This window comes from Salarias fasciatus, chromosome 18 (genome assembly GCF_902148845.1).
Source record: "Salarias fasciatus chromosome 18, fSalaFa1.1, whole genome shotgun sequence".
NCBI lineage: Eukaryota > Metazoa > Chordata > Actinopteri > Blenniiformes > Blenniidae > Salarias > Salarias fasciatus.
Genome location: NC_043762.1, coordinates 2,697,848 through 2,716,225, shown reverse-complemented (window position 1 = coordinate 2,716,225; position 18,378 = coordinate 2,697,848). Strand labels below are relative to the sequence as shown.

The following is an 18,378-nucleotide window of genomic DNA, read 5'->3' as shown; positions in this document are numbered from 1 at the left end:
ACTCTCAGACGTGTTGAATTGTGTTCAACTACTTCTTGAAACAGAATCGCAGAAAACTGCGTGAGATGTTTCACATGCGAACAAGGAGAAGCTCTTATTGTGAAAATCTGCGGCAGGCTGCTGTATTTCCGGTTCCGTAGCATTAGCCTCGTTAGCTTATTTCGCTATTGTGGAGCTAGCCGATCCTCGCCATTGTCCGTTCTCTGTAAATATCGCTCCCGTTTCGCTGCCAGCATGGATTCTGGAGATCCAGGTAAATCCGAGTGTGCCGCTGAGGCCGGAAATGACCGGAAGCGTTCAGCAGTCAGCGGGACGAGCTGTTCGTGTAGCAGTGACCCGCTCGGAGCGCTAGCCTCAGCTAGCAGGCTCCGTTATTCCAAATAAACTTCAACAAAAGAAGGGTTAGAGGTCACCTACTGCCTTTAAACTTCGGCTGAAGATTAAAAAGTTAATTAATTAACCATATTTTTGTATAGTGACGTTTTATGAAATGCTGTATTTTTCATATTGTGTCTCTGAAACAGGTAAATAAGTTTAAAGGAACCTGGAATCAGCTTCAGTTTCTTTCTGATGAATAAATCCACAAAACCTTTAAGTAAACCGGAGAGGAGGAGAGAATATGAACACCTCTACAGGAGATTTGTCCGTCGATGTGCCTTGAATGTTATTATAAAGATGAAATTTAAACGTAGTGTAAGTTTAAAAGTGTTCAGTCCAGTGAGGCAGAGAGAACATCTGGACGGGTTGAATGAGCCCTTCGTGTCTGAATCCACATTCCCTCTGATAACATTTCAGTCCTTCTTGCTGACCGTTGTTTGCTGGTCTCTGAAACCTTTTGGTTTTCATCGATAAGGTTTGTAAAGATGGGGAACCTCAACCTGCTGTGTGTATCTGGGACTCGTCATGTCTTCCTGTCCTCTGTTTGTCTTCTTGTTTTGTCCCTTCAGGACAGCTCCAGGACTGTGGATCAGTCTCATTTGCTCTGTTTTGCTTGATTGTCGTGTCTCCTGTGCTGAAATGTGTTGCAGGGCGCGGAGGCTGGAGGGCCAGACAAACGAAAGAGCCTCAGAAAAACAAGATCAACTTGAACATTCTCCGTCAAGAAAAGCTGATCGCTCAGAAGAAGCAGGAGATCGAAGCCAGAATGGCAGAACAAGCCAAACTGAACGCACAGGCCATGAACAAGCCTCTGCCCGCCAGGTAGGACGCCTCCTCGCCTGTGTCTGACACACACGTTGGATTTGGCTTTAACGCTGACTGGAAATGATCAGGAAGAATCTGACACTTGGATCTCATCAGTTCCCCCAGTTTCCAGGGAGGCTCGTCAAACAAGTTCGCTAACGACGGCAGCTTTCTGCAGCAGTTCATGAAGATGCAGAAGGAGAAAAGCAGCAATACTACAGGTCTGTTTCTTCATCCCTCCTTCAGAGCTCTGGATCCGTGAGATGATCCGGGTCTTTGTTTATTCCTGAATTATTCTTGGTTTATTCCTGAATTTCAACATCGCGGTTGTTATGTGGATGTTTATTAAGTATTTGTTTTCTGCATCTGTTCTTGCCGATGCGAGGAGATGTTGCATATTGCACTGTCACGTTTAGCAAAGCGAAAGCTGAGCTCGTCTCCTCTCAGTCACAGATTAAAGCTCCTCAGTGTGAGCAGTAAAAGATGTCGAGTCACCTCAAGGACTCTGACTTGTTTTACTCCTGCAGAGAAATCAGTATCTTGATCTTGATTCATCGCTTTCCCCCGTTCCTGCTTTCCCAGCTTCCCCCAGCGATAACAAGACGTCCTCCTCCTCGTCTCCGTCCCCCGGAGGACAGTCGGCGCAGAAGAGGAGTGTGTTTGTGGGCCAGCGGCCCGGCCTGGGCGTCAGCAGCATGCTTAGTCAGTTTAAGAGCTACTCGCAGTCCAAGAAGAGCCCCGTCCTCAGCCAGAGGCCCAGTGTCTTTTGCTCTCCAGACGATGAAGACGAGGACGAAGAGGCCGATTACTCCAAATTCTTAGACATGAAAGGTAATTGCAGGCCCGCTGTTCAGCGTGGGGGGGCGCCCCACGGCCCGGACGGCTCCCCGCCCCCTCTGCCTGCTCCCACCGAGAAGCTGCCGTGTCTCTGGCATGTTGTCCTGTGTGCCCTCTGAGTAAATATACTCATAGCATGCTTAAAGTCTCTCCCCCAGAGGATACAGACACCAGGCTCATTATTGACAAGATGGCCTCTTTTGTGGCGGAGGGCGGAGCTGAGCTGGAGAACAAGGCCAGGGAGGACTACAAGGACAATCCCGTCTTCTCGTGAGTCTGTGTTTGCTGGCAGTTTGGGATTGAGTTCCTGATTTGAAATGTTTTCCAGACGTTGTCTGATTTCTCCTGTCGTCCGTTTCTTTCAGGTTTTTATATGAAAAGGGCAGCCTGGAGCATCTCTACTACAAAAAAAGAGTTGCAGAGTTGAGAAAGGCTTTGCACAGAGCGGAGGAGGCGTCGGCTCACGGTAGGATCACACTTCCTCTGCCGCTGCATGCAGCGATCGGTCTGCCATTCGCCGACGCTCAGTTCTCAGAGAGTGTGGACACGATTTGAACAAACAGTTGGTGTAAAATACACGAATCAGTATTTTAAATGTGAGGATTTGTTTCAGTCAATAAGTTCCCAGTGTAACAGAGGAAAAGCTACAGATTGAAAACCAGTGTTGTATTCAGTTGAAACCATATTACAGACGTCTCACTGCCTGTGTAGCTCTGTACGGTGCATCCATCATTTGCTCTTCATGTGTGTGTGTGTGTGTGTGTGGAAGCCTCACTTCCATCAAGCCCCCTCATTCACGGCCGCTGTCCCCCCCCTGTCCTCTTCTCGTAGACTGGTGGTGTGTGAGGGCCACCTCAGTCCTGTACTGTAGTAGGGTGTCACTTGAGTCCCGGTACTAACAGGCTGCTTAAAGTCTCCCCCCCAGTGGATGCGGAAACCCAGCAGGTGGCCGAAAAGCTGGCCAGGTTTGTGGCGGAGGGCGGCCCCGAGGTGGAAGCCATCGCTGCAGAGCGTAACCGAGACAACCCCGCCTTCAGGTGGGTGTCCCCGCCCCCCCGACGCGCTGCTCCTCCTCCTGTGGAGCTCACCTCCCTCTCCATCCATTTCCAGTTTTTTGTATGAACACCAAAGTCCGGCCTACCTGTTCTACAAGAAGAAAGTGGAGGAGTACAGCGCTCCTCGGTGCCAGAGCGCCTCCCCCCCTCCTCCCCCAGCAGCCCTCACTCCGCCAGCAGCCGCCCCCCCGGCGCCGTCGCTCAACCACGTCCAGCAGGCGGAGCCTCCGCCCGTCAAGCGGAAGAGGAAAAGCAGGTGGGGCTCCGAGGACGACCGGGTGGAGCTCCCCGTGCCCTCCATCGTCATCCCCCAGGAGGTCCAGGACCTGGACCCGGACACCCCGGCTCTCACCGGTACGACCGGCCGCCGAAGGCCCGCTGTTGAAGACCCACGCAGGTCCCTGAGGGTGTGTGTGCTGCGTTTCAGCCCAGGAGCTGCGGGGCCTGGGCTACAAGAAGGGGAAACCTCTGGGTCTGGTGGGCGTGACGGAGCTCTCCGAGGACCAGAAGAGACAGCTGAAGGAGCAGCAGGAGGTGAGACCCCCCCCCCTCCTGCCGGCAGCTCATCCTGTCTCCCAGCCGCTCACCGCCGCCACCGTCCCCTCCCGCCCGTCCCCGTCCCACAGATGCAGGAGATGTACGAGCTGATCATGAAGCACAAGCGCGCCATGGCCGACATGCAGAAGATGTGGGAGAAGGCCATCAGAGACCACCAGCACGAGTACGACAGCGACGAGGAGGTGGACGCCGACGCCGGCACCTGGGAGCACCAGCTGAGGAAGATGGAGATGGAGAAGACGCGAGGTGAGGACGGGCGCGGCGGCGGCGGCGGCGGCTGCTGGTCCCGGAGTCTGGTCTGGACCGTCTGTCCTCCACAGAGTGGGCCGAGTCGCTGACGGAGATGGGCAAAGGGAAACACTTCATCGGAGACTTCCTGCCTCCTGAGGAGCTGGAGAAGTTCATGGAGACCTTCAAGGCTCTGAAGGTCAGACCTGGCTTTCTGTTTGACTGACTGAAGTTATGAGTATAGACTAGCGGTGCCTTCTCCTTGTGTTGACAAGTGGCTCTGGGAACATTTCTTCTCTTACAGGAGGGTCGAGACCCCGACTACACGGAGTACAAAGAGTTCAAGCTGACGGTGGAGAATCTGGGCTTTCGAATGCTGATGAAGATGGGCTGGAAGGAAGGCGAGGGCCTCGGCAGCGAGGGGCAGGGCATCAAAGCTCCCGTCAACAAGTCAGTACCTCCTCCTCTCCTGACCAGGCAGCGCGAACGGCTGCTTTCAGCGCAGAACGACCTTCCTGTAGGGACTGTCGAGGCTGCGCTCTCCCTGGGGAGCTCTGCAGCCTTTAGTGTTCTACAGCTGCTCATCGTCAGGTTCTCAAAGAATAACACTGTACGTTTTTTAAAGAAATGCACAAGATAGACTAATTTTGGCAAGATGTTGGACTAACCAGCTCCCTGTGCCCACGAGCATCAGACAGCTGTGATCCCTGGTAATCCTGCCACAAAGCAACCTGAGCGCTGCACTCCGGCAGAATGCCACAAACACCCAGCAGCTTCCCCTCCACCCGGAGCTGATCGTGTGTGTGTGTGTGTGTGTGTGTGTGTCTCCAGAGGGATCCAGCCGGTGAACGGAGCCGGTCTGGGAATCGACCGGCCCGCCGAGCTCGCCAAGAGTGACGACGAGTACGACGCCTTCAGGAAGAGGATGATGCTGGCGTACCGCTTCAGGCCCAACCCGCTGGTAACGTCAGCCTCGCTCAGGCCCGTTCGCTCTCTGACCGCCGGCCGAATGACGGCGTTTCACTGAACACACTGACGGCGCTGTAGTTCCCCTGTAGGGCCACTAGTAGGTGCTGCTTTACGCAAAACAAGCTCCCAGAAACACCCACTCAGAGAACAGCTGTCCTCACTGATCAGCCTTCAAACTGTCTGTCTTCATCGTGCCGGTCCGCTCACTGTCTTCATTTCCTGCCGTAGTGCTCATGTGCAGGCCTGTGTTGACCCTCTGGTCTGGTTTTGTGTCTTTCTCTGCAGAACAATCCTCGGAGGCCGTATTACTGAAGCGCTGTGGTCCTCCGCCCGGCGGGGTTTTTAGAGACGTGTGTGTGTGTGTGTGTGTGTGCGTGTGTGTGTGTGTTTGTGAGAGAGCTCTGAAGCGAGTCCTCATCAGTGTCGGCTGTGAGAAGACGTCTGTCTTGACCTTTTGCTCCCGGCTCGTGACGGTTTGTGTGAATACTGTAAAGTATTAAAACTGACGGACTTCACCTCCACGCTCCCCTTCACATCTCTGCATTCCCTCAAAATAACTCTGTTATATATAAATATATATCTGTAAAATACTGCGGATGGTTTTTTCTTCGACTTATTTGGTTTTATTAAAACTTCACAATAACAATAAACTGTGAGGCAGACATGAAGGAAACAAGAGAAAGTGTTGAATGACTGAAGACGAACATCAGCCTCTGAACCACCGCGGCTCAGGATGCTCAGGCTCCAGGAACAGGCAGCGAAACAGGCGGTCGGTTAAACAGGCGGTCAGCGGGGCCTCCAGCTCCAGCGGTAAACGGGTTACAGGTCGGTGAGCTTCATGCAGGATAGAAATAACAAGCATCAGCGTTTGTTCACCGATGAGCCACCGTCGGTCCCAGCAGACGCTGAGGCTCCACCGCTGTCGGGTATCTGGACGCTCCAGAGTCCCTCTGTTTCCACAACAACGTCTCTGCAACCAATGGAACCCAGAAGCCTCAGCTCCAGAGGTCTGTGGCCAGGTCAGGAGGTCAGGGGGTCAGGAGGGGGGGCTGCCTTCAGGAACCAGCCGTTAGCTGGGAACACACACGTCTCTCTTTCCGTTAGTCCTCGGTTCATGTCTTGGTCCACAGCAGGACCGATCTGGTCTTCCAGCTGCGGATCGCCTCCCTGAGCTTCACTTCCTGTTGAAACACCGGAGCAGATCCTCGCTGTCCGGACGACGGACCAGACCATGTGGGAAGCACCACTTCAGCGTTGATCTTGTTGCACAACAGGCAAGGCGACAGATTGTAAGTTATTTAGCGTCTGTGTTACATTAATGGAAAATGTAAGAACTGCTGCTGAGCAGCGGGTTTCAATTCCTGGTCGAGCTGAACCAGGACAAGTACTGATCCATCATGGCTCAAACATGGAACACTGATCAGAGAAAGTCTCTTTCTGGAAATATTTTAGCTGCAAAAACAAAAGAGGAAAAATAGCTTCAAAGACTAAATGATGAGAATAAAATGGTTAAAACTTCTAGATCCTGTACAAACAATCTGAACCATTTAATTCTTGGTGAAGCAGTGAGACTCTGTGTTTTTATCAAACTGCTGAATGGACTCAACTCCAGACCTGCAGGGTGTTCTGTTCTCAGATCCTCTACATCATTTAACCTTTGAACCCACTTTGAGATCATTTAGACCAGATCAGAGAGAACAGCTGGTCCAGGTCCAGGTCCTGGTCCTGGTCCAGACCCAAACCGTCTTCCGTGTCACAATTCTTTTTTCATTTATTCAGTTTTTCTTTACATAACTAGAAAATAGTTTGAGAATTTTAAAGAATGGTGAAACCCCCCCCCGGGGCCTCGGGGGTTCCAGGGGTGGTTCAATGGGCCCCGGTTCTCAGTGGGCCAGTGGTCCCGGGGGTTTCAGTGTACCCACTGGTCTTGGTGGTCTCAGTGGTTCTGGTGGTCTTTGTGAAACCAGTTCTCAGGATCCCAGTGGTCTCAGTGGACCCTGGGTCTGGGGGGTCTCACTGGACCATGGGTCTCAGTGGTCCCAGGGGTCTCAGTGGACCATGGGTCTCAGTGGACCCTGGGTCTCAGTGGTCCAGGGGGTCTCAGTGGTCTCAGTGGTCCCGGGGGTATCGGTCCTCCTATTTGTGCTCTGATCTGGCGCAGTAACGTCAGTCTGCGCTGCCAGCGGGTCGTGGAGGCCCCGGGGGTCTCGGTGGTCCCGGGGGTCTCGGTGGTCCCGGTCCTCCTCCTCGTGCACTGATTTGACGCAGTAACGTCAGTCTGCGCTGTCAGCGCGAGCAGCAGCGGGGGGAGGTAAACAAGATGGCGACAACCTGAGTGCTGGAGTAACAGGAGAGTCCAAAGAACTGACTGCTGGTCCGGCTGTCCCTCCAGAACCACCTGCTTCATCCGGGACGGACTCCCGGGGGCTGGAGACACCCTGCGGCGGGGGCCGGGGTCCTGAGCACCGCGGAGAGAGCCGGTACGAGCACTTAGTTTAGCGGCGTGCTAACCAGCCGGCTAACCGGAGGTTAGCCTGCCTGAGCCGGATCCATCCGGCCCGGTTCCGCTGGCACTGCGGGCTCTGCTGGCCCGCGGGCCGGTCAGGGGGTCCGGCAGGGGGCCGAGCAGACTGCAGCCCGGGCCGGGGACGGTCCTAGGCCCCCGGTAGAGACCCGGTCCCGGATGGAGTGAAGCTAAAGCTAAAGTTAGCTGCTAGCTGCTCGGCTCCGTTAGCTCCACAGCGTGACGACGTTTGTCTCAAACTCCCCAAACAGCAGAATATTCTCCACAAAGGTGGAATAAAGTCGGCAGATGTTTCCGGAACAGCTGTCCGTCCCACCCTGGCAGTGTCAGTTCATAGCCGCACAAGCTAGCAGCAGAAACTGCAGATACCCCTTTAAAGACCTGCTGGGTGTTTATCGCTTCATCTGGAGCGAACTGCTGGGTTTCTGCCGCGCTGTCTTCTCCGAGCCGCAGGGCTTCTCTCCTTATCTGTAACGAGCTACTGTTTTCCTCACGTATCTCTGTTTTCGTGTCCACCAGCATGTCCAACAGTAAATGTTTGCCTCCTTAGCTGCTAAATGTGTAGCTTTCCTGAGCTGTCTGTCCTGTGATGGGCAAGGCAGCTCCATTAAGGAATTTAACATGCACACAGTATAAGTGGAAGAGGAAGTGTGTGTATGAATAAGAATTATGGCAGAAATGTCAGCGGAGACGTGGGGAGTAACAGCAGTTAAAGGTGCAGAATGCTGCCTTCCTGCCAGGCTTCTGCTGTACAGTAGGGGGCAGTGTTGAGTTCAGTTCTGGTATTCGTGGTCGGGATTGGATCCGGTGGTTAGTTTGTTGTGTTTTGCTAATGCTGGAATCCCCTTGTTTTGTAGGCACAGAGCGATAGAAAGGCTGCTGACATGGAGAACACCTGAGGGCTGCTGGACACCTGGGACGGCTCGGTGGAGCTCCAGCGGAGTGGACCTCGGATCCAGCCCTGAGGAAATGTAGCATGGACCTCTTGACAGAAATGCAGAGCTGCGTTTTCCTGAAGTGAGACTACTTCTGTCTGACGCCGCCTGCTATTTATTTGATATCGAGGTGACGACGAGCTGAGGACAAAAACGTCCGCCACCGTGCGAAGCACTCGCTCATCACCTTCAGCGAAAAGAGCCTCATGTTTACAGTTTAGGATCGATCCCCACGCCGCCTCCCTCAGCTCTCCCATGTTCAGTATTCGGTCTGCGGAAATACAGTAGTCTGCTCCCAGCCCAAAGGTTACAGCTGGAATACTCCACGGGAGCGCTCGCTGCTATTTGCAGACGGTTTTTGCACAGGAGGGGGAAGCTGCGGGTGTGGAGCGATCAGTCATGAGTACCGGGGAGCTGCATCATCTGGACTATTTAAATGAGAATGAACTGATGGAGATGGATACTTTTATTCACCGCATTGACTCCACTGAGGTGATCTATCAGCCGCGGAGGAAGAGGGCCAAGCTCATCGGGAAGTACCTGATGGGGGACCTCCTGGGGGAGGGCTCGTACGGCAAAGTGAAAGAAATGCTGGACTCGGAAACGCTTTGTCGCAGGGCCGTCAAGATACTGAAGAAGAAGAAGCTCCGGAGGATTCCCAACGGAGAGGCCAATGTGAAAAAGTGAGTGTTGCTTCTTTACTCATCGAACCTCCAGCGGGGTGTTAAACTGTCAGGGTGGGTACAGAACCATTGTCCTCACACACACACACACACACACACACACACACACACACACACACACACACACACACACACACACACACTGTCAGTGAAGCCTGTCACCACCTGATTGGAGCTGACCGTACAGATGAAGCGCCATTATCTCTCCTCGCTCTGTCAGAGACGTCTTTCTGTCCACTGGAGGTTTTTAAAGCTTCTTTTTCAAAGACCTTCAGACCGTGGCGTTGTTTTAACCTCTCACAGTGTGAGTCATCGGGGTGAACGTCTGATAGATCTCCTGTTTTATCTGTGGAACGATGAACCTGACCAGTCACGCCAGCTCTACTCTGATGCTGTCTTCTGTGTCCTGAACTGAACTGAACTCGGCTCCTCAGTCACTTTGAACGTGAGACTTTCTGATGTCCTGGTGATGAACGACAGGCTGTTTGCTCCCTTCTCAAACTGCTCATTAACTCTTCCATGGTACAGACGGCACCGGTTCAGTGGCTCCACACACTGAAGCTTCAGCTAACGCTCCATGTGGCCTCTGACGAGCAGAGCGTGCCGCTGGTCGCCTGGATCATCCGTTCCTCCACACCTCTCTTTACCTCTGCTCCTGTGTGTTCGTCAGGCGGTGGATCGTCTGCCGGGTGATCCTGACTGATGCAACACGTGCCGATATTTCCAGAAGTGGCTTTAAATAGGCGGTCGTGAGCCGACCTGCTGCTTCATGGTGCAGCGGAGCAGAGGGAGTATCGTGGAAGCCTAGATAGGTGGAGCAGAACAGGCTGGTACCGACACAGAACTTCAGTATCTGCTGCAGCTGGTCGCCGTACCTCAGGTCAGACCTGCTACCAGCATCAGCGGCGTTCATGGCCGCTCGGTTTGTAGGAGTGTGTGCCATTGAGCAGTGCTTTATTAGGTTTGAGCTGCTCACAGCGGAGACACACTGCTCCGGGACGGAACACACACTTCACAGGGACGTGGTCGTCTTTTACGTAAATGAGGTTAAAGCCTAATCTTCCACCTTGAAATGCCATCTTCAGCTTAATCTCTGATCGTCTGTGTGCGGCTGCTGTGTGTTTGTGTGTAAATAAAACCCGCTCATATGAGCGCTCTTGCCTCTACCTCACCCCGATGGTTAATCTGTCATGACGGTAGACATGTGAAAGCAGCTGCAGCGACGTTCCCTTTCCTCTGCGTTCACGCCTCTTTGATGCGTCCCTTGTGTCCTGAGGAGCATCAGAAGTTTCAGACAGAAGTATTCCTGAATATTGCTGCGGCTCCTGGCTCGGCGCCCGTGCTAATTTTGGAGGCGGTTTGAGGAGGTGTCAGAGGAGCTGCAGGGCGTCGCAGGGAACGCAGCACCGGGAGCATCCGTCCTGCAGCGTCAGGTGGATGAATTGAACTGGAGGGTAATCAGTCCGGTGAGACTCCAGCTGCTCCTCGCTCTGCCGGACGGGCTCCTGTGGAAGGGATTCAAACCCTCAGCTGGTGCAGCAGTGCTCCTGTGGGATTGACCCCTCTTCTGCAGGGTGTTCATGGTGGTCCGGTTACTTTATGCTCAGCCATTGAGGGGTCAGGCTCATCTGAGGCTTTATCTGCATCACTTGTATCATGTGATGGAGTCAGAGGATCAATCCCATCATGCTTTGCACTGTGACGTTGCTCCGCTCACCTGGAAGCTTCCATTTCTTTTGAAATCGTCCGTCTGTTTGTAAATCTTTAATTGCTTCGTTGCAGCGTTGTCTGTGCGGCGCTGCATGGCGGAGCACAGCAGTGGAAACGCCGGCGGCCGCCCTCCTCCCTCCTGATGGCGTTTCAGATCACGCAGGCGACTTACCGTCCACACGGCTGCAGCTGATGACCGTTTGACTCACGCCGAGCTGCTGTGACAAACCGTCCACAGAGACTGCACAAACACTGAGTGTTTTCTCATCAGCTGGAAACACACTGATATTCAGTGGAGGGTTGAAATGAGGCTGAGCCGTCCGGACGTTTATCTCTCCTCACAGCCGCTCCAGACCCTGTTCCCTCTCTTCGGTCCTGTTGTTTTATGCAGTAATCACAGCAGGGGTTGATTTAACTGAAAGAAACGTGACAGACATGAAGCTGGTGGACAGTCTGCATCCTCCAGAGGCTTCATGTCAGGATGTTTGGCCTGTTGACCTGAGCGGAGTGCTGGTTTAGGATTAATGTGGTTGTTGCAGGGGGCGTTTGGGGTGGTTGTCTGTTTCCTGCTCTGATGGCAGCCCTGGTTCAGGAGACGCAGCAGCAGCCATGCAGCAGTAACCGCTGGTGTCCGAGGCCCAGAGCATCCCTTTAATTCAAGGCGAAGCACCGACTCAGCTCGTAAACTGCAGCCTGACGAGGGAGAGATGATGTCTCGGCGCCGGGGGGGCCGTGACGCTTTATTTATTTCAGCCTCGCCTCCTTCACAGCTCGGACGTTAAATCACGTGGACTTCCTCACCGCTTTGAGGGAAATCTGCTGAAAGAAGCCAGCCGATAGCTGCCAGGTGGAGGTGAACTGAAGCTGACGGTGCCGGTGACATTCTGAGGATCTTCTGGACTGACTGTTGCAGGAGGTCATGAAGATCAATCAGTGGAGGCTGGCCTTATGAGGACTTTATTAATGGATGCATGTTTACAACGGAATTGAATGAAGTGATTCAGGTTTGGTGCTGAACCATGAGTCTGACAGTTTATTTATCATGACCAGATGCCCGGTGTCAGCTGATTGGCTGATTCGTTGCTTCATGGCTCCAGAATAAAACCCCATAAAGGAGGAAACAGACTCGGCGTCTCTGAAGGCGTCCTCAGTGGGTTTTACCGTCTCAGATTTAGTTTATTCCTGCATCAACGTGACGATCGGCTCGGTTCTGAGTGTTCCACTGAGCGGAGTGGTTTGGGACGAGGTTTGGTTCCTCGCTGATGGATTACGTGCTGAAGGAGCCGCGGTGTCGGTGTTTTTTCAGATTTACGGCTCGCTGATGAGCGCTGAGCCTCCGCAGGTTTCACCTGGCCTGCTGATTGAAACGTCTGCTCCGCGGCTGCCGGGCCGTTTGTCTGCGTGACGAGCTGGGATTGACTGCAGCGCTCCTCCGCCGGGACACCTTAACGGCCGATACGATGCTTTGGCTCGGACTGCAGTGGGTCCCGGACCGATCCGGTTTCACACTTCCTCTGTCTGTCTGTTCACAGGGAGATTCAGCTGCTAAGAAGACTCCAACACAAGAATGTGATTCAGTTGGTGGACGTGCTCTACAACGAAGAGAAGCAGAAAATATATCCTTTCGGAGGCGCCGTGGCGCGGCGCGAGCCCGGTGCTGTTGAAGCAAAGCTCTGTTTGACTTGGCAGGTTTTCTCTTGACTCCAGACTCACGTATATGGTGATGGAGTATTGCGTTTGTGGGATGCAAGAAATGCTGGACAGCGTCCCAGAGAAAAGGTTTCCAGTATTTCAAGCTCACGGGTGAGTCCGGGCTCCTCTGCGGCTGCTATATTTAGCCCGGGCCGCGGGCCTAAGTTTAGGCAGGGGCCTCCGGCGGTGCGAGTGTCCGTCACGGTGCTGAAGCCCCTCTGCTCTCCCCCCCAGGTACTTTTGCCAACTCTTAGATGGCCTTGAATATTTGCACAGCCAGGGAATCGTTCACAAAGACATTAAACCAGGGAATCTGCTGCTCACCACGGGCGGCGCACTTAAAATCTCCGACCTGGGAGTAGCAGAGGTGAGTCCGGCCCGGACCGGTCCACGCCGAGTCCTAACGCCGTGAGCTGACCGCAGACCCTGCTCCCTCCGCCTCTCAGGCCCTTCACCCCTTCGCAGAGAGCGACACATGCTGTACCAGCCAGGGCTCGCCGGCCTTCCAGCCGCCCGAGATCGCCAACGGCCTGGACACCTTTTCAGGGTTCAAAGTGGACATCTGGTCCGCCGGAGTAACACTGTGAGTGACCGCCGGTCCGCCCTCGCCGCCCCGCGGGTGTAGATCCGCCCGCCCGCCGCCCTGACTCTGACTCTGCCCCGCTCGCCTCAGATACAACATCACCACCAGTCTGTATCCGTTCGAGGGAGACAACATCTACAAGCTGTTCGAGAACATCGGGAAGGGGGACTACACCATCCCGGAGGACTGCGGCCCCCTGCTGTCCGACCTGCTGCGAGGTGAGCGCCGGACTCCAGCTGTGATCTGCCGTCCCTCCAGCAGATGGCGCCGCGGCGCCGACTGTTACAGACACATGAAAGGCTTTTCCTCCGCGCCGTAGAAATCCCTCCAGCTGTCGACGTAGCTCCCACCGACGGAGCCGGCAGCAGAATACTGAACAGCTGGATGCCGCCGCCGCGCCGTGGCCTCTGTGGAAACACAGAAGAACGATTAAAAATCGTTCTTCTGTGTTTTCACAGAGAGCTCGGCGCTGGAATCAGAACCTTTCACTTCCCACAGTCATGAAATAAGAACAGATTCTGTGGCAAATCGAGGCGATCTGAAGCACAGCGGTGATTCAGAATCACGCCTGTGTGTGTGTGTGTGTGTGCGCGCGTGTGTGTACGCGCGTGTGTGTGTGTGTGACGTCGGTGTGTGATGACGCAGCGCCTGAGAGACGGCCGCTCCATAATTACACGGTCTAAAATAAGCGCCCGGCGCTGCGGAAGGTGTCCTTCAGCAAGAGGCAGCGTACTATCAGCGGCGTGCACACACTGATGAGTGGAGGAGGTGTCTGTGTGTCTGTGTGTGTGTGTGTGTGTGTGTGTGTGTCACGGCCCTCCTGTCTGATGGATGCTTTGCGGTTCCAGGAATGCTGGAGTACGACCCGGCGAAGAGGTTTTCCATACAGAACATCAGGCAGCATAAGTGAGTGCCTTCACGCTGCCCCCCCCCCCCCCCGCGCTCCGTCCCGTCCCGTCCAGCCCCGCTCACACCGTCTTGCTCTCTCTCTCTCTCTCTCTCTTTCTCTCTCTCTCTCTCCAAACGCCAGCTGGGTGCGGAAGAAACACCCTCCGTCGGAGCCCCCCGTGCCCATCCCCGCCAGCGCGGAGAGCCGGGACCCCTGGCGGAGCATGACGGTGGTGCCCTACCTGGAGGACCTGCACGGCTACGGCGAGGACGACGACGACGAGCTGTACGACGGCGAGGACGAGATCATTTACACTCAGGACTTCACCGTGCCAGGTGAGAGCTGCGGCCGTCTCACCGCCGCTCCACGCCAGGCGGTGGAACCAATCACTGAGCACCAAACACACATGAAGGAGAACCTCTGCGCTGCTGCTTCACTGAAAACTCCCACAGGATTCTGACATGTAGCACCATAGATATATGCAGTATAGACCACCGTCAGCGGGGGTCTATGTATCATATGTCTATACTAGTCACAGTCATGCTGTTATACAGGTTCCTGGGTAACGTGAAGTTTCCTAGTTTGGACTTCCGTGTTGAAAACACGGCAGATGGAATGACGAATATTTCAGGATGTGAAGTGATACGGCTCCTTTACACTAGCATTTAACCCCTGGGTCTCCAGTGTGAACACCTGCACGCTGCTGACTGGTTCTTTATTACGTCACATTTATACCCCTTTCCCACCGGCCAAAAAACCCGTTTAAGCCCGTTAACTATCGGCTCCTCATGGCGGTGTAAAGGGTTTAACCGGCATTTCGACCATCGACCCGGGAATTTACCGGGTCAGCTTCAACCGGCTTTTAGTGGGAGGGACACATCCGGGGACTTACGTGATGACGTCGACACAGCGCGGCTACGTTAGCGCGCTAGTTGTTGTTTCTGGACGCAGCGGGAGATTTCCTTCGTCAAGATGACCCAGCAGCGGTAAGACGGCGAGACCAGAGAGCTCCTCCTGATCCGTGAGGAAGAGGAGAGTCGTCTACAGGTAACGGGGACTGTGTTCCGCTGCATTGTTTACTTTTGTTGTGCTCCGTCACGCTGATGATGTCATCAACGTGGGACACCATCAGCGCGGGAAAACGCAGCGACGCGGCTCGCCAGCAGGCGGTGGGAAAGGCGTCTAAAGGCGATTGTTAGCGGGTCGAAAACACAGGTCGACCTGCTAGTTGCAGTGGGAAAGGGGGATACGACTCAGCCTCCCAGATGTCGGGGCTGTACAGGATTATGAGGACAGTTCACGTTGAAATCTGATCCGTCTTTACTGACTTCAGCCATAGAAACCGTCACATTCATGACATAAAGCTTCTTTTCCGTTTTATAGCATTTCTGCTCTCTGGCGGCCCCTAGAGGAGGCCGCCACTCTTTCAGAAAGTAATTTCTTCATCTGGTGTCGAAGTGAATCACCCTGGAATAAAAACTGCTCAGATTCTGTTGATTTCAGTTGGAAACTCTTCCCAGTGTCAGTGAACGACCAAACCTGAAACACTGAACTGAAAAACGAAACGTGAATATCTGACGAGAGGGTTTTTATTTACGGCGTTCACCAGCTGGAACCCTCTGCTGACAGACTTTGAAGAGACGTGTTATTTCACTGGTTCAGGACCCTCCTTTCATCGGTTCCCTCCAGAATTCACGTCGTTCATGTGTTGCTAGGCAACAGCCGGTCTGGATAAATGCAGCGGTGGATGGAGGAGATGTGGAAGTGTTGCCCCACATAAGAACCAGAGGGGCTGCAGGGTGTCGGTGGAGGCTCTAAAAATAGTGCTGGACAAATGAATGGGTTTCCAGTGTTTCCTCCCACACACACACACACACACACACACTCACACTCGTCTCCACTGGAACCGATGGAGTCACGTCCAGGCTGGCGCTGTCTTCCCGCTGCTGGGTTTCGGTTCTGCTCAGGTCCTCCGGACCCGATGAGCCGGTCTGGCTTCCTGCTGACGGTTGGGCTCCAGGCTCTCCCTTCAGGGCTGATCGCTGTTGTTTGGTCGTGTGCCGCTCCAGGTCAAGTGGTGGAGGAAGATCAGGGAAACGCCGACCACGGTCCCGCCGTAGCCAAGCCGCTCTGCGTCAACGGCACAGAGGGGGGGTCTCTGAACAGCAAGGCCAAGGCCGAACGCCGCTCCTCCTCCTCCTCCAACCCCTCCCGCAAAGGAGTCTCCACAGCCAGCAAAATCCGCAAACTCTCCGCCTGCAAACAGCAATGACGCCCCCCGTCCCCCCCCAGTGCTCCGTGTCCTCCAGCAGCAGCTCACCGGTGAGTGAGGGGGGGGGGGGGGGGGGGGTGACTCACCGCCCGCCCCGGGAAGACACTTCACTGCTCTGCTTCTGCTGTCTGCCACTGCTCATCTCCATCAACACACACACACACACACACACACACACACAATTTTCAGAACTGTGGATGTCTGAGATGAACAAACCCCAGTCCCATGTTTAGTTTGCTCCATCAGTCTTTGACGGAGTGAGAAGTGTCTCTGTTGCTGGTTGTCCTTTAAGGAGCTCACCTGATGCATCAACTGTAATGTACAAACCTGAACCTCCTGGAGTTCAGTTCAGCTCCGGTGAACCTTCTGCTGGCAGCTCAGCATCTTCCAGTCTAGTAAACGATGAATCAGTGGCATGGATCCAGGGTCCTGACATGAGGGTTTTGGTTTTGTGGCGTGGAGAGAGAGCCGGGGTGAAGCGTCACGTCACCTCCACCTGTTCTAACAGCGGAAATGGCTTGTAGTGACGTTGCTGCTCTCGGACAGACACGAGGCTTTAATCTGAGGGTTGAATCAAACTTCACAACTTCCCCGAGGTGGGAAATGCTCCTCCGTCACCACGTAGACACACAACTGTGTGTGTGTCTCTGTGCATGTGTGTGTGAGTGTCTCATGTTCTAGACGTTTCTAAATGCAAAACTGTTCTGACAGGAAAACTGTTTCCACTCATCTCTGTCCTCTGTCCCCCTCAGGTCCATCTGCCCTCGTCCTTCTGTCTGTGGACTCATCACAGTGGAGACATTAAGCCCCCCCCCCCCACACACACACACACACACACACACACACACCCCTCCTCGGACCACTGGGACTCGGAGGACTCGGAGGAGGACAGCATGAACCCTCCTCTCTGGCTCCCTTTATTTTCTCCACATATCTGGACTCGTCTGGACCTGTTGTCCACATCTGCCCCCCCCCCCCCCCCCCCCCCCCCCCCCCCACCCCCCACCCCCCTGCTGAGGGGCTGAACCGGACATAACAGACCCCCCTCACCCCTGCTCTGCCCCCCTCCTCTGTAACCCCCCCTTTCTGTTTCTTTTGTTTTTACAGACCCTGATGGCAGTTTTTAAGACACATTGTGATGTGTACAGAATTAAACTAAAGGAAAAACCCGGTTCTGGATAATGTGTTTAACTGTGTGTGGAGGAGGGCTGAGGTGGTTCTCCGCCGTAGGGAGTGCATGCTGAACGAGCTGGGACAGACCGACGACCGCTTCTTTAACTGTCAACTTCGTCTTAGGTCATTTTGTTTTATTTTATTTTCGGTTTTCTTTTTCTTTTTTCCAATGAATATTTTTTAATTATTATTTATATAAAATATCTCCCAAACAGGCTGTTTTGTTGGATGATCCTTTCAGCTCCGTGTTGTCTGATGTCCACGAGCGTTTTGTAGTGAGGTGTGCAGCAGCGACCGTCTGATCCCCCCCCCCTCCTCCTGGGTGGGAGGAGCTGGAGGAGGAGGAGGAGGTGAACCGGAGCTGTGCTGAGTGAGGCTGCCGTCATGACGGTTTGACGGTGAGTCACGGTACAGCAGCCTTTCTTCCTCTCCTTTTATTCAGAGCAGCGTTTGCGTCAGTCGGCCCCGCGGGGGTCTGGACTGAGTCAAGGCCGAGTGACGCTCGCAGCTTCGGCGGTACGGAGCGCTCGCGGAGCTACAGTCGGTCTCCCAGGTGACGGGCCGCGGTGCCTTCAGGTGCACGGCTGGCGGGCCAACGCTTCGACACTCGCTCAGCTTCTTATTCCTTTTCCCGCTGCAGACGTCAAAGATCAACTGTCATTCCCGGTTCAGTTCCCGTCTGCAAGGATGTGGTTTGCATGTTCCTCCTCAGCCTGACTCACCCTCAGAAACCGGGAGGGGTGACGAACAGCTCAGGTCTCCGCCCGTCTGCTTCACCGCAGCTGCTCAGAGGTCTGGGGGCTGCCTGTTCCCATCAGACCACACGTCATAATCACCGATTTTTATCAATAAATTCACCACAGAGACTGAATTAAAACAAATAAGTTGAAACCCGAAGCTGATTTTTGCCTGAAATCCATGAAGAAATAATCTGGAATATCACTTACTCAAAAGCAGACATAGGAAAAGCCGTTTAATTTCTACGGTTTCTTTACATTGGAGTCATTTCACGTGATAACCGTTGAATGTTTCTCTCAAACTAGACATTTCATGTCTTTCTTTGCTCATAGTTTAAATCTAAAACATCT

General features: G+C 54.0%; 2 protein-coding genes across 3 annotated transcripts; both read left to right on the top strand.

Annotated features, from left to right (window-relative positions):
• Positions 1 to 132: 132 nt before the first annotated feature.
• Positions 133 to 13,766, top strand: sugp1 (SURP and G patch domain containing 1). 2 transcript variants are annotated; one of them, XR_003933429.1, is made up of 15 exons: positions 133 to 253; positions 1,029 to 1,200; positions 1,300 to 1,403; positions 1,765 to 2,013; positions 2,166 to 2,289; positions 2,385 to 2,485; positions 2,933 to 3,056; positions 3,130 to 3,428; positions 3,502 to 3,608; positions 3,701 to 3,878; positions 3,953 to 4,059; positions 4,165 to 4,310; positions 4,692 to 4,821; positions 5,115 to 5,199; positions 13,725 to 13,766. XR_003933429.1 is itself a non-coding variant. In XM_030114908.1 (14 exons), the coding sequence occupies exons 1-14, from the start codon at positions 235 to 237 to the stop codon at positions 5,139 to 5,141; spliced, it is 1,887 nt and encodes a 628-aa protein (XP_029970768.1). In that variant the 5' UTR covers positions 133 to 234; the 3' UTR covers positions 5,142 to 5,344. The 2 variants fall into 2 exon arrangements, 1 of the variants encoding a protein (XP_029970768.1); XM_030114908.1 differs by lacking the exon at positions 13,725 to 13,766 and having other exon boundaries at positions 5,115 to 5,344.
• stk11 (serine/threonine kinase 11) lies at positions 7,110 to 17,506 on the top strand. Its single transcript, XM_030114910.1, has 11 exons — positions 7,110 to 7,309; positions 8,211 to 8,971; positions 12,214 to 12,297; positions 12,395 to 12,484; positions 12,608 to 12,740; positions 12,820 to 12,956; positions 13,047 to 13,174; positions 13,805 to 13,862; positions 13,987 to 14,180; positions 15,915 to 16,167; positions 16,870 to 17,506. Exons 2-10 carry the CDS (start codon positions 8,688 to 8,690, stop codon positions 16,115 to 16,117), a joined length of 1,311 nt encoding a protein of 436 aa, XP_029970770.1. The 5' UTR covers positions 7,110 to 7,309; positions 8,211 to 8,687; the 3' UTR covers positions 16,118 to 16,167; positions 16,870 to 17,506.
• Positions 17,507 to 18,378: the final 872 nt, after the last annotated feature.

Coding starts and splice junctions, on each gene's coding strand:
- stk11 (XM_030114910.1), top strand. CDS start 8,688: ATGAGTACCGGGGAGCTGCATCATCTGGACTATTTAAATGAGAATGAA. Junction 12,485..12,607: donor CCAGTATTTCAAGCTCACGG/GTGAGTCCGGGC, acceptor TCTCCCCCCCAG/GTACTTTTGCCAACTCTTAG. Junction 13,863..13,986: donor CAGAACATCAGGCAGCATAA/GTGAGTGCCTTC, acceptor TCCAAACGCCAG/CTGGGTGCGGAAGAAACACC.
- sugp1 (XM_030114908.1), top strand. Junction 1,404..1,764: donor GAAAAGCAGCAATACTACAG/GTCTGTTTCTTC, acceptor CTGCTTTCCCAG/CTTCCCCCAGCGATAACAAG. Junction 3,057..3,129: donor CGAGACAACCCCGCCTTCAG/GTGGGTGTCCCC, acceptor ATCCATTTCCAG/TTTTTTGTATGAACACCAAA.